The following is a 14815-nucleotide window of genomic DNA, read 5'->3' as shown; positions in this document are numbered from 1 at the left end:
AACCTCAATGTTTTTTTTTTCAGTGTTGAAGATGATTGTTGATTGTAATTGATTTTTTCTCTCTACCTGAACTCATGATAAAACATGATTTTAAAATAATTTCTGTAAGTTTCAAAATAAGTTGTCAAAAAGGTCATATCAGCCTTTGCCGCATATAGGCTAAAGATTTTAGTATTTAAAAACAGAAGGCCTACCAAGTCAGTACTGTAGGTGGCAATGCCGCTCTGACCACAATATGGTGCCAACGCCTGTATTAACCCTAAGCTGTTTTTAGGGCATTTTCACTACCTTTATTCATAAGGATTTATTCTGGTCATTGTAAGTGCCACACACACATATTATATATTGTTTTTTTCAGCAGAGTCTAGGCTATCTGCCATCATTTCATGTATTAGTACTAGCATTGATTTTATTTAGATTTTTAAAGAATTAAAATACAAAAAGCGTATTATAAAAATTATTATATTTTGATATGTATCTCACCACAGCAAGCTCATAGCTCTACATGCATTTCATTTGTGTGTAGGGCAGACTGTCCTGAATCTAACAATATAATTGCCATGTTGGAGGTATACTCTGGGGCTGAGCAATTTACAGAAATATGTGGTGTATGTAAATGTTTTTTATTTATTGATGAAAAATGACCTTTCTGCGCTCCATATCTGTGACACGAACTGATCTGACCTGACTTGACCCGAGTTTGCGTGTTAGCCTGCGTGTGTATGCACTCATAATGATTCTCAACTTTTTTATTTTCATACTTGATCGTACAGACAAGTGGGTGGTCTCGTTGGAAAGCCCCACTTCTGCCCTGTCACTCTATAACGGTTTCATCTCGAGCTTCACTCACATCCATCTGCGACCTCTTCCATTGAGAGTGATTTCTGCAACCGACTTCATGGTTCAGCCAATCAGGATGCAGGGCGGGAGTTTCATAGATATGACGTAGTGGAGAAGCGACCGTGAGACTGTTATCAGCGTCGCGGGTTGGCTTCGATGTGAGTGGTTGAAGTAGCACGTCAATAGATGATGGACAAGTGGCTTATTCAATCATATGCAAGCATTTTTTGATTAGGCCCAGCCTTCTGAAACACCTTTCCAATGGATCGGTTCCAGATGGATGAGTGGAGCTAGGCGGAACGAAATTCATCTGGCGAGGGTCAGGTTACCGGATCTCTATGCCTTAAAAGATGATAATGAAAATCGCCCTAGAGGTTTTTATGAGGTTCTAATCGAATGCCACTGCCAGCAGCCACAACTGCAACATTGTTACTAACACTGACCTGGCGTTCCTTACAGAGTCGGAATAATTTGTTGCAAATTCAACATCAGTGTTCTATTCTTCAGTGTTCTTTTCTTGTTTTCTTACAATACAGCCTATAAGGCCTAAAGAAAACTCATTTATAATAGAGCAAAGTAGTCTAGGCCTACACGAGACTAAACCAAATATGGCTGAAATACATAGGCCATCATGATCAACAGTGACGCAGAACCATGGATTTTTTCCGTTTATAACATGTTTTGTTTATAACTTAAACCAACATAAAGTAAAAATGTTGACCAAATTATTTAGTATAGGCTTACTTGATGATAATACATAGCCTGCCCCCTAACAGTCCTCTGGGCCTATGTACAAAATAGTGAATCATGTGATAGGCCTACAGATATTGATGCTGATTGAGAGCAACAATGAACATTGTAGGTCCTACACCTCTCCTCCTAAAATAAATGGTAGGCTCTAACTGTTATATGCTACTGCGCCAGGATTGTGTAGGCTACATCACTAGTTTTACAAGCGCACACACTAAATGGAGAGCTAGGGTTAATGCAGACTGCGCCTTTAAATAGGCGACTTTTTATCCATCAGCACAATACTACAGCAGGCTATTTGCACTAAATATAAATAAAGTACATACATTATTGGGAAACTACAATTAAATCTCAAAGTAAAATGGAAGCGTATCAATCACTAGAAATATATTATAAAATGGCTGAATACTTATGCATCGTAAAAGATCCCCAGATTGAAACCAGTCACTAGGTACAGATTCAGTGACCAAACATTGGCCATAGAGAGAGGCCGCCACAAGCAAACATGGCATCCAAAAGAGGAGAGGGTATGCACATGCTGCACACAAGAAATCAAAAATGAAAAACATTTTCTTTTACATTTTAATTGTAAAACATGTGAAAACTTTAGATCAATATATTTCACAAAATTTGAAAAAATAATCCCAAATTTTCAAAATGTACAGAATGACACTAAAATGAATTACTTTTTAGGAGAATACCTAATAACAACCTATAATCCTTACTACCACTAGCGGCACGATATGTCAAAGAATGCCATAAAGCAAGAGATAGCCACTATGTATTTTTTTTCCTTTTTTGGATTTTGTATTCTTTCCTTCTTTATTTTTTTTCTCCATTGCTACTGTGTGTGTGTGTTGGAGGAGGGGGTGGAGTGTGCGTGTGTGTGCGTGTGTATCATATGTGTTCTAATGTTCTATTATTTTTATTATTCTCCATAGTCCATGTCAATTGTTTTTACTAATTGCTAATTCTTTTGATGTAATTACTACTTGGCAACAGTGTAACACTTACAGTCATGCCAATAAAGCTCACTGAATTGAATTGAAATTGAATTGATAGATAGATAGATAGATAGAGAGAGAGAGAGAGAGAGAGAGAGAGAGAGAGAGAGAGAGAGAGAGAGCGCAAGGCATGGAAAGACTGCGTGGAGGTGCACATAGCCCTACAATGAAATAGGATTGTCTCTTATTTAAATAGTACAACATGCAAAATCCTTGTGAGGCAATGTATGGGAAACACTGCACTCTACCTAATCTGAATGCTGTCTGAATGTCCTTACTCGTACAGCAATCAAGCTCCGCTCTAAAATCTTTGATTAGGCAGGACTATATTTACTCCTGAAAGTGAAAACTGATTACCTGCCTGCTCCTGGTTCTGTCATGGCAATGGCACCAATGCATTTTCCAGCAACCATTGGGGGGATGAATTTCTCAATTTGGGTATTGCTGCCATAGTGACTGATGTATGGCATCACAATGTCAGAGTGAAGAGAGAATCCAGGCCCTGAGCAGTTAGAGTACATCCTAAAAGGGGCAAAATATAAAATAAACATTTACATTTACAAACAAATTCAAAACACAAAAAGTAGCCTATAACTTAATTGAATTTAGTCTCCACAATTGACTACGTTGTGATAAGAACTTTGCAGAACAAATTTGCACAGTGTGGTAATGATTTAGCCAGTTGTCTTTTATGTACCAATGTGCCAACAATCCTTGCACTATTGTTAGTAATTTGATTTATGTGCATGCAGAGGACAGGAAGGTCTGTTGCAGAGAGAGAGAGTAAGATAGAGAGACAGAGTGACAAGGATTTTATCCCATTTAAATAGCATATCAGAAAATCATTGAGTGGCGGTCAATGTTGATACTGTAGTGGGCCGCCACATACAGTATAAGCCAAAGTATGGGAAACGCAGCTCTACATTGTTGAATTCAGGCGTGATATATGTGAATAACACACACACACAGACAGACATTTCTGTCATTAATAGAGAGATACTACATTAACTGCATGTAATTATTATTACATTTGTGGGAAATTATTATGTTTGTGGGTTTATGACCTTTAAGTAGTGTAGATTTTTTATTATGTGTGATTTATTATATTTGTGGAAATTATTATGTTGGTAGGTGTTACACAAGAATGCAAAAAAAAAAAAATACACTCACTGTTCCTCCCACACCACAGCAGCAGACAGCAGATCCCCTCCAAGGCCTCCATGTTCCTCAGGTGTAAAAACTCCCAAAAGACCACACTCACCTGCCTTTTCCCACACCTCTCTGCTTACCTGGCCTGCTTTCTCCCACCTGGACAAACATGAGTTCAATTAGCAATTAGACAATATGGAAAATATTACTCATTCATAAAACAGACTCTAATAATAGACTCAAATATTAGCAAACTCGATTTGCTTCTAATATATCTGAAACTACGATGGATTGATTATACTTTGAACAGATTTAAACAATAAACTCCAAGCTCATAAGTTCCATAGGTTATAGTGAATTTATAACAGCTAATACTATAATATTTCATGCTATTATCAGTTGTGTCTGAGCCAAATGGTTTTGATCATTGCAGAACACTAAATGCAGTGTCAAACCGATCTGCCATCTTTAGGCGTTCACATAGCTAGGTAGTCTATGCTATTCAGTGTTTCCCACAGAATTGAATTCTATTTGTGGTGGTAGGTTTGCAGAATTAACTTTAATGCAACAGTTTTTAACAAATTAGCTCAGCGTGGTTATGATGCTAACCAGATTTAAGTACAATTTAGTACAACCTGGAAAATCATTGTGTGGTGGTCTATGTTGATATTGTGGTGGGCCGCCACAAATAATTCAATGTATGGGAAACACTGCTAGTAGACCAGTGTTTCCCCTAGAAATGTCCAGCAGTGGTGCTTGTTAGTCGTAGGAAACTAGGAGGGTCCAGGGGCATACAAAAAAAAAAAAAAACCCTTAGTTTTTTTTCAATTCAATTTCACTTATCGAGCGGCAAAATATTACACGTGTCTCATGGCATATTACAGAGTGTTAAAACATTCAGAGAGAGCCCATGAGTAACAGGGGCGAGGAAAAACTCCCTAGAATTGGAGATACATTTAGGAAGAAACCTTGAGCAGATCCACGACTCAAGGGCCTGACCTATCTGCCTAGGGTCAGTTACAGGGCAGTATAGATACATGATAAGTGAGAAGTTAGGTGTAGAGAATAGAACATGGTAAAGCCACCTGAGGTATAGGTCACAAAGAGGTAGGATGGTTACAACAAAGAGGTAGGATGGTTACAAGAGGTAGGATGGTTACTTCCTTAAATGATTACTTCTGGTGGAACCAAAACACTGGTTACCAGTTAGTTCAATCATCCCTGTGTTAGTTAACCTAGAGTTGTGCGCGTTCACAGCGTACTTATAAAGACATCATCTATTGAGAGTCGAAACCATGAGTGAAACCGCCGAAACAAAGAGCATCATATTTTTCAGAGGCGGAGTAGCAAGTTCTCCTCGAGGCTTACAAGGAGGAGAACTGTAATAACAAAAAAGAGCAATACTTGAGCGTCTGCTAAGGAACGAGACCTTGGTTGGCAGAGAATAGCCTTACTGACCGTGTAAATGCGTAAGTTTAAGAAAGCCTATTAATGTCAAATGCACAATTCAATAATACAAATGGACATTACGGATGGACTGCTTTGAATGATGATTTCTTAAACTAGCCTACCTTGTCACAGATTGAGTGGGCCATAGACTCCTTGATAATCCCAAACGTAATTTTCTATTCTAACGCGGGTTCTGCTGTGCATGGGCCAAATTGTGCTCCAGCATCAGAATCAGGGTAAGGGGTGATGAGTGTCGGAAGGCATGGGTATCCTCTATCCCCCAGTACCCATCAAGTTCTCTTGTAATTGCACATATAACATTAAGTTACAGCCTACACATTCATTAGTCTGTAGTGGAAAGTCTAAAGATATTATGCCAGGTTTGTATATAGTTTGGTTACCTAGCAACCGAGGCTTAAAGACGACAAGTGGGTGCGTTCAAAGTCGCAAACATAGGCAACATTAATGCGACATTAATGCAGCAACAGACCACGAATATTCGCCTCTTTTTAAGGCAAACTGAAACACGTTTTATTAATTATTATTAATTTTATGATGGATTACACACTCGACATTCTGAAATGTCCTGCACGATCAAGGCCAAATTAAGTTATCACGCAGCCACTGTGTCAGCAGCATGAGTGCTGACGGTGACGGTGCGTTTCTGATGTCAGATTATTATGTAGGCTAGCCTACTAGACTGTTCTCACGTTGCAGCGCTTTACTTATATGAAGTAGCATTAATCAATATGAGGGGCAGAGGGGATAAATGTTGTCCCCACCGGGGATAAAAATAATTTAGCAGAGGTAGGGATAGGAAAACCAGAGGGGGGGGAAATCCTCACCATCCCCCCCTACAAATCGCACCCTGCAAATAACGGTCATGATATAAGGGCAACAGAAATTTATTCAAAATATTGAAGTAGAAAGTCCTGCAAAGCCTAAATGTTATGTCTTCATACGAGGACACAGGGTCTTAGGAGCATAAGTTCACACAGTAAAGCAACATTTGTGGAAGGGCATATCTAAGAAGAGAACGGAGATGTGTCCCTATACAACTCATTGCTATATCTCATTCACTATGCATGCAAAAAGTGAGGAATTTAGGTCTTGGGCTATTTGGAACAAAGTTAAATCATAAATGACTTCATACATAGAATAAATGTATTGAAATGAATGTGAATGTTTGCTCACTCTGTATGGTGTGGCATCACCTCCTCTTGAAAGAACCGGCGTACACTTTTACGGAAGAGGTCATGTTCTTCAGAAAAGATCTGCCTTGTTCCAATATCCATCATGGTCTTTGCACTTGAGGTTTCGAGTCGATAGCAGTCCACATTTTTCCCTTGCTGAGCATGTGTTCCAACATGTTGCAATCTGGGATTAAAAAACAGAATGTTTTTGAAACTAGAACATGTTTCAATATGAGACATGTATTGTGTGAGGAAATAGGCCTTCAGATTTTCCTAGTACTGTACATGGGTGATTCTCCAACTACAGGCACTTTTGTGTCCTTGTGGTTGTTTTTGTGGAAAAATATAATATTTTTGTTTCGATCATGTCAATTTGCAAAGGCCAGATCACCAGCATCCTATAAAAAATGTATCATACCTATATATTCTGATTTACTGCTCTTAGAGGGGCTTTTATCAGTGGATTTGGCTGTTTTGAGCTTGTCCCCAACCCAGACTTGTAACCTTTAACTGTTAAAATACACTAAAGACAAATTAAACCTAGATGATTTTTGTACCATGTTTGTTGCAAAGAAAGAGTTAAATAAACACATACCATTTCAATTTCTAATGCAAATAATATATTTATACTATTTTTTAGGGAAAACATCAGTGTCCCCAGGTTTTCCGTCATTTCCACTACACAAACTATTTCCAGTAATATATACTTTTTTACCGAAAAATGTTTATTTGTTTACCAGGGGAAAACATAGTGTTAGTAAAGAGGAAGGTTGATGGCAAATATCAGAGACATATGGTGATCAGAAACTGAAGAAAAATCATTGTAACCATCACTTGAGAATAGAGTATTTTTATTCGACGTCATTTCCACCACAGCTGTAACTTTGTCAAAATATGCAAAAGAAGTTAAAAAAAAAGCATAGTTGTGTGTATTTGGATACATTGTGCCCTATCTCCAAAAGTATCTGGGTATGGCAATGGAATGTGATTATATCTGACTGAAAACTGTGAGAATGTCATTTCCATCACAGTCATTTCCACCACAAAGTGAGGTCATTTCCACCACAAAGTCATTTCCACCACAAAGTGAGGTCATTTCCACCACAAAGTCAGCAAGACAGTGATGAAATGTCATTTCCACCATGAAATGACCATCACAACATATGTTTTAAGGGAATAAAACATAATTCCAGGTGACATAGACTATTTTCAGAAACTATAATCCATACTTCATTATTAATAGAAAAACATGTAAGTGACTTTAATAATTTATGTATACTTTAAATAAAGAGCATTTTTGATTGTGAAAACATAATTCATTGTACCGGCGACTTCAAGCAATATACATTTAGTTCACAAAGTCTTAGGATTTGTTATGTGGTATGATTAGGTAGTCATAGACATGGTAACTGATATATAATGTAACATAATGAATTATATTGTATAATCTACAAAATAAAGGACATAATTTGAGGTGTGGTGGAAATGACATTTTTCCCTTACTTAACTGATAAAAAAAAATAACAATATTCCATGTCATGCAATTGTGCCCAGTATCATACTTTGTTTCAAAACATATTAATGAGTGTATCAATGATTTTGAATGTGTGTTTGGAGATAATTATTATTCTAAAAGTTGAAAGGCCAAAAGTGCCCGGAGTTGAAGAAACACCCACATACAGGTGAGTCACAAAAATTAGAATATAGTTGAAAGGTTCATTTTTCCCCATTAATGTATTTCAAAATGTGAATCTATCATATATTCTTCATTCCTTAGATATAAAGTGAAATATTTCAAGCCATTTTTTGTTTTAATCTTGATGATTACTACTTACAGCTCCTAAAAACCAAAAATCAGTATCTCAATATTAGAATAAAAAGGTTAGGCTTATAATACCGAAATATCAACCTTTTGCAAATAAATTAACTAGTCTGACTAATCGAAAGTAGTTCACTTAAACACTGTACACAAGTACTGCATCACTGTGGCGCGGTATGGAGGCAATCAACCTGTGGCACTGCTAGAGTGGAAGCCCAGGTAGCTCTGTAATGGAAGCTCAGATTGCTCTGTTAGCAGCAATAAGGTCTTTTTGGTCTGGTTTAGTGTCTGATTTTCCTCTATGGGGTTCAGGTCAGATGAGTTGTCTGATCAATCAAGCACAGTAATACCATGGTAAGCAAAACAGTTATTAGCAGTTTTGGCTCTGTGGGCAGGTGCCGAGTAGTTTTGTCACAATATCAAAATTATGACTTTGATACAATACGTGCCATAAATATCTTGGTACTCAATACTGAAACGATACCACAGCGAAATCCTAAAATATCTGGAAAAGAAAGGACACAGACCTCCTCCAAGTGTATTTTCAAGTGTATCTAAGTTATTTGTGTTGAATTTGGGGCACTTTTGTGGTGTGCAGGTAAATTCTGGGTTCTAAACTTCCTTCATAATTATTATTTTTATAGTCAGTAAAATAGTAGTTTGTGTGTGATTACTGTAAGTGCTTTAGTGTTTTTTATGAAAGGGATAATGTATTGTCCGCTGGTAATTGTCAGAAAATAAGTCCTGAGAGGGCGAACAGAGCTGACAATTACCGGCGGACAATACACTATCCGGCTTATTATACAGTGGGTCCCATTTAGAAGTGGCCACTTCATTTGCGCTTTTCGTGATTCACGCAGCCGCGTGAAATGTACAGTGGGCATTACATCAAATTGGCCGGCTTCACGCATGATTCGCACATGACCTCACGCGCGATCACGCAACTTTAATTTGTATTTCTCCAACGACGCTGCAACAACCCAAACAACCACCAGATGGCTCTTGTGAGCAGGGTGTCTCATAAAAATAAATGGAGCCTGGAAAACCCTACACAGACTTCACTACAGACTTTAGCAGACCTTAAGCAGACTGGTTTAGAAATAATTGAATAGCCAGAAATACGCCTGCCCTGCCCTAATAAAGAAATATTTGGTTAACTGCAAGTGAATCCCGTTTGCAGCCGTAGAAGAAATGTATACGCCCTGGCTGTCAGTAGACGGAGGAGGAGCGCACAGTCTATGAACGCGGGACGCTGCAGCTCAAAACCAAAATGGCTCAAAATCACTTTGTATTAAGTTTTAATGACATGTCAAAATGACATTTTTAGAATCAGAGAATGAAGAACACGTCAGGTTCATTAAAAAGTATTTTCTATGTGTCACAAAAGGCTTCAGAGGGTGGGTTACAGTTAACACGATAGTACCCAAATTTCAATAGCCACAGAATGGACTTCGTTTGGTAGGTTTTAGGAATCATTAGCCTACATGCTTTAGGCTACTTCAGGACATGGCTGCCGTCACCAGTATTAGTCCAGTCATTTTAAGCCAAAATAGGGGTCAAGGTTGAACAAATTGCAACACAAGCAAACTTAGCTGATTTTGAATCCTCAATATGTCCTGAGTAAGGGAAAAAAAAGCCCCAAGAATCCCGATGGGGAAAGTTTAGAAAAAGACCCAAATATACCCTATTCATGCGCCTATACAGTATTTTTTTCTCAATGTGAATAGGGAGAAAAATAACCTTCACATATCACCATGAAAATTACTGAGTTGATTACTTACATCAAGACAAACAAAAAATGTATTATAAGTTTTTTTGAAATTGTTTGTTAACATGGGCAAACAGGGCATAATGTAATTACGTATACTGTAGTTAATTTGTATAAATACCACAACGGAGCTAATAGTCCAGGCAAAGGTCTGACCCAAAACTAATTGCAACAGAATTTATTTTTATATTTCAATTGGTGATCTTTACACCATAGTAAAAGACTATGAAAATCCAGTTGGTGGAAATATGTTAAAATGAGGGTTGTTTTATGCATTATTCTTCAGCAAATACTGACAAAACTGTAATTAGAATGTTGTAGAATACACATTCTAAAGAATATCTGACCCCATCTAACTTAACATGTAATTTTAGAATCTTGCATTGTTGAGGAACATTTTTATTTTCAAAGATTGAATTCCTTTGGCTTATTTCAGACTGGTTTGTTGCAAAATTGGTGTCTATTTTTACATTGTGGCCCTTTGAATCAATGGAAATGGTTGTTGAATCTTTAAATAGAGCCAAGTGGGTTTTTGCATGTAAGTGTTCCACAATGTGTAATCTGTACAAACACATAGTTAGGCATTATTCAGCTTTGGAAAGTGGTTTTGGTGTTTACGTAATCTGATTTAGAGGTCATTGAAACATACAGTATGTCACACTAAAGTATCAGTCCATCATTTTGCAAGTCTTATAGTAATTGACCTCTTGCCCAGGGGTTGACTGATATACTGTCTGTCCAGTCAGAGGGGCCTGTATGATGCCCCTTTACTTTGCACAATTTTTGTCTAAAACAATAATCGGACAGCACAGTATGTTTATGTTAGTGAATGCAGGAAAATTGTAAAGGCAAAGTTGAAGATGGACATGATCATGTCCTAATTTGACAGAAGGGTGCAGATGGGATAACTGCAGTTAGCCTCCAAGTGACTCTATTGTTGTGACATCTGGCAAAAATGCTATACTAATAAATATAGTTTAAGATTAATAATTCTGCCACCATCATACCTGTACCGAAGAAAACTGCTCCATCCTGCTTCAATGACTACCGCCCTGTGGCACTGACACCCATCATCATGAAGTGCTTTGAGCGGCTTGTCATGTCACATATCAAAAGCCATTCTCCCCCACCCTGGACCCCTTCCAGTTTGCATACCGAGCCAAAGCGGTCTACAGAGGATGCAATCTGCTCTGCCCTCCACCCAGCCCTCACCCACCTGGAAAAAAGAGACTCATATGTGAGATTGCTGTTTATAGACTTCAGTTCTGCATTCAACACCATAATACCACAACAACTCATCTGCAAACTTGACAAACTAGGACTCAGTACCTACCTCTGCAACTGGCTACTGGACTTCCTCTGTCAGAGGCCCCAAGTAGTACGCGGTTGGCAACAATACCTCAAGCAGCATCACACTGAGCACAGGGGCCCCCAAGGCTGCGTGCTCAGTCCGCTGCTCTTCACCCTGCTGACGATGACTGCACTGCAACCTACAGCAACAATCACATAGTGAAATTTGCTGACGACACAATAACTCTGGTGGGTCTCATCACCAAGGGCGGCGAGGACTCAATACAGGTTGGAGGTCGACCATCTGACCACGTGGTGCAGGGACAACAACCTCCTGCTGAACGTCCAGCAAGACCAAAGAGATTGTTGTTGACTTCCGGAGAGGTCACACCCAACACCTGCCACTGACCATCGACGGTGCTGTGGTGGAGAGAGCGAAAGCAGCACCAAATTCCTGGGGTGCACATCAGTGAAGACCTCTCCTGGACCACCAACACTGCATCACTGGCTAAGAGAGCTCAGCGCCCGCCTGTACTTCCCTCTCACGAAAACTCAGGCGAGCAAGTGCTCCACCAGCCATCATGACCACATTCTACCGGGCACCATTGAGAGCATCCTCTCCAGCTGTATCACTGTGTGGGCGGAAGCTGCACTGAATACAACAGGAAAGCTTGCAGCATAGTGAACACAGCTGGAAGGATCATTGGTGCTTCACTCCCTCCCCTGAAGGACATTTACACCACCCACCTCACCCAAAGAAATGACCAAAATTGTGAGTGATGCAAGTCACCCCGCCACAATCTGTTTGATCTACTGCCCTCTGGGAAGAGGTACAGAAGCCTGCGCCCCCAAGACTACCAGACTCACTAACAGCTTCATACACCAAGCTGTAAGGGATGCTGAACTCTCTCCCCTCCTCTCCCCCTCCACCCTCAGCTACATAACATCCTGGACATTGGACCCACAATGGCCGCCTGCACTACTCCACCTGCACACTTGAACACTTGCACACTTGTACACTTTTTACAACTTGGTGTTGTTGTCCTTGAAAACACAACACTTGCTGCTCTTACATAACTTTGCACCACTATGCCACTTTCTTTATTACTTAGGTCAAACAGTATTTTATAGTATTTTACAGCATTTGCACTAGTATTTTATTGACTGTCTATGCACAATTTCAACAAAATTTTGCTGCTCTTATTTTTTTCATTATTACTATATGTGCCCTCTTATTTACTTATTTACTTACTTTTTGTTTTTGCTGAATGTTATGTTTGTCTGTGGACTTAAAATTGGTCAAATATGTCTTGTCTTCACCGTGGGATAGTGAGAAACGTAATTTCGATCTCTTTGTATGTCTGGAACATGTGAAGAAATTGACAATAAAGCTGACTTTGACTTTGACTTTTGACTTTGATAATTAACAATGCATGCCTATGCATGGGTCATGGTTTTACCAAAGTCATAGAACAGTCAAAACTATACATATTCTAAAAGTATATGCACTGTACATGAAATATAGCATCAATCAACTTATGTCCCATCTTCCTCCATACCATGCATAACACATACTCCTCTATTCTGTATAGGCGAATCAAGTGAACAGCTGATACATTTTGGCCTGCACTATTAAGGGAAACAAATTAAACACCCTGAACTGTATATTTTCTGAAAGCATATACCCTCCGGAGGAGATATAACACCATTTAAGACATTTCCCATCTTCCTCTATGCCATGCACCATACATTGCCCTCTATTCTGTAAAGGTGAATCTAGTGTAAGGCCATCCTTAAAAATATTTTCGTTTGCCGTAACCCTACCGACCCTGTCAATTTAGAACCGACCCAAATATTTATTTTTTTCCCCTTTTAGTCCGACCGACTTGCCGGTTGTAAACTTGCGTTAATACCGACCGATTGTTTTTTTTTACTCTAAACAACCAATACAAATGCAATAAAATAATATTTCTTTTAGTAGGCCCAAGTATTGTGAATATAAATTGCCTACATGCAAACGTGGCTCACTTAAAAAAAAACCTGTGGCGTCATCTCTACACCATTGGTTTTACGCATGTCACACTATGGCCTACGCTTCGTTTCATTCACACAAACTGATAACGCTTTCACTTGGCACGAAGTTCTGGAAGAACTGTGGCCAGATCTTTCTCATCCCTTCTCCCCTAGTCTAACGGTGACCGTGTCGGAGTATTGAAATTGGTTGTGGTCTATTCAGCATTTCTCAAAATATGGATCCGCAACATGGAGACTGCTGGTCCGCGGAGTCGTGGAGGAAATTAGGCCCGGTGCTTCATCCGATAATTTGCTGCGCAGTTGATCAAGAAACCGCGGATCGACGAAAAAAAAAAAACAAACGTTTCTGCTATCGATGTCATTAAACATGGAGCCCTACAATTAAGTGGTGGTATGAGCATTCATTCAATGCGCGTCTGCGCGAGAGAAACTGAAACTAATCGATAACGTTGGTATCAAAGCTCCGCTTCAATCTGTTGGAAGGCTATTTATTTATTTAACGAAACTTAATAGAACGACGTTGTTTTTTGGAACTTCCTTAGAAACAGAGCAGAGACTGTATAATACACTGTATAGCATTGAGTATTGTATAGTCAAATTTTAATATAACGTGGCCAAGAGCTATTGTAGCCTTCTTTCTGGGTACATGTAGATGAGCCTTATGACCCAAAAGTCTGCCATGACCGGGCCTCAGGTCAAAGAAGTTTGAGAAAGGCTGGTCTATATAACCTGCATCAGAATGAGGTTTGCAATGTTGCGCCTGAAGGCACGGGTTGAAGACCCAGTCAGTTACGTCACGATATGCACATTTGTGTAAATTCATTCCTACGTAATCACCATGACCAAAATTGTACTTTTTTTTTTTTACTTTGAATCTTGAAAAAAAAAAATATTCACCTACCTACCGACCCATTTTTATTTTTTTTTGGCTGTTACTGCAAACAAAAATATTTTTAAGGATGGCCTAAAGTGGATACATTTTGGCCTATACTGTCCAGGGAAAACAAATTAAACACCATAAACTATATATTTTCCATAAGCATATACCCTCTAGATGATATATAATACCAGTTAAGACATGTATTATCTTCCTCCATGCCTTGGACAATTTGTTTGTCAAATGTTGCAATTAGTTTTGGTCACTAGCTATACACAATTACATCATGCCCTGTTTGCCCATGTTAACAAACAATTTCAAAAAACTTATAATACATTTTTTGTTTGTCTTGATGTAAGTAATCAACTCAGTAATTTTCATGGTGATATGTGAAGGTTAATTTTTTTCCCCCATTTGCGTGAGAAAAATACTGTATAGGCGCATGAATAGGGTATATTTAGGTCTTTTTCTAAACTTTCCCCTATTGGGATTCTTCGGGGCTTTTTTTCCCTTACTCAGGACATACTGAGGATACAAAATCAGTTAAGTTTGCTTGTGTTGCAATTTGTTCAACCCTTTCTCCTAAAATGACTGGACTATATTGCCACAGCAATACTACTTTTCAAAGTAGGCTAGTATTGC

The 14815-nt window shown here is 38.8% G+C and overlaps 1 protein-coding gene across 1 annotated transcript in view; it reads right to left on the bottom strand.

Annotated features, from left to right (window-relative positions):
- acadl (acyl-CoA dehydrogenase long chain) overlaps positions 1 to 14815 on the bottom strand; it is a 64273-nt gene that overhangs the window by 19406 nt on the left and 30052 nt on the right. Inside the window, exons 2-4 of the mRNA XM_048267402.1 lie at positions 6387 to 6569; positions 3765 to 3902; positions 2952 to 3116 (exon numbers count right to left, since the gene is read on the bottom strand). Of these exons, the coding sequence (XP_048123359.1) occupies positions 2952 to 3116; positions 3765 to 3902; positions 6387 to 6569 (486 nt within the window). The remainder of the gene's footprint in view (positions 1 to 2951; positions 3117 to 3764; positions 3903 to 6386; positions 6570 to 14815) is intronic.

The sequence above is a fragment of the Alosa alosa genome, chromosome 17 (assembly GCF_017589495.1).
Source record: "Alosa alosa isolate M-15738 ecotype Scorff River chromosome 17, AALO_Geno_1.1, whole genome shotgun sequence".
Taxonomy (NCBI): Eukaryota; Metazoa; Chordata; class Actinopteri; order Clupeiformes; family Clupeidae; genus Alosa; species Alosa alosa.
The sequence above is the reverse complement of the archived record's forward strand: the minus strand, read 5'-3'. Positions and strand labels throughout refer to the sequence as shown.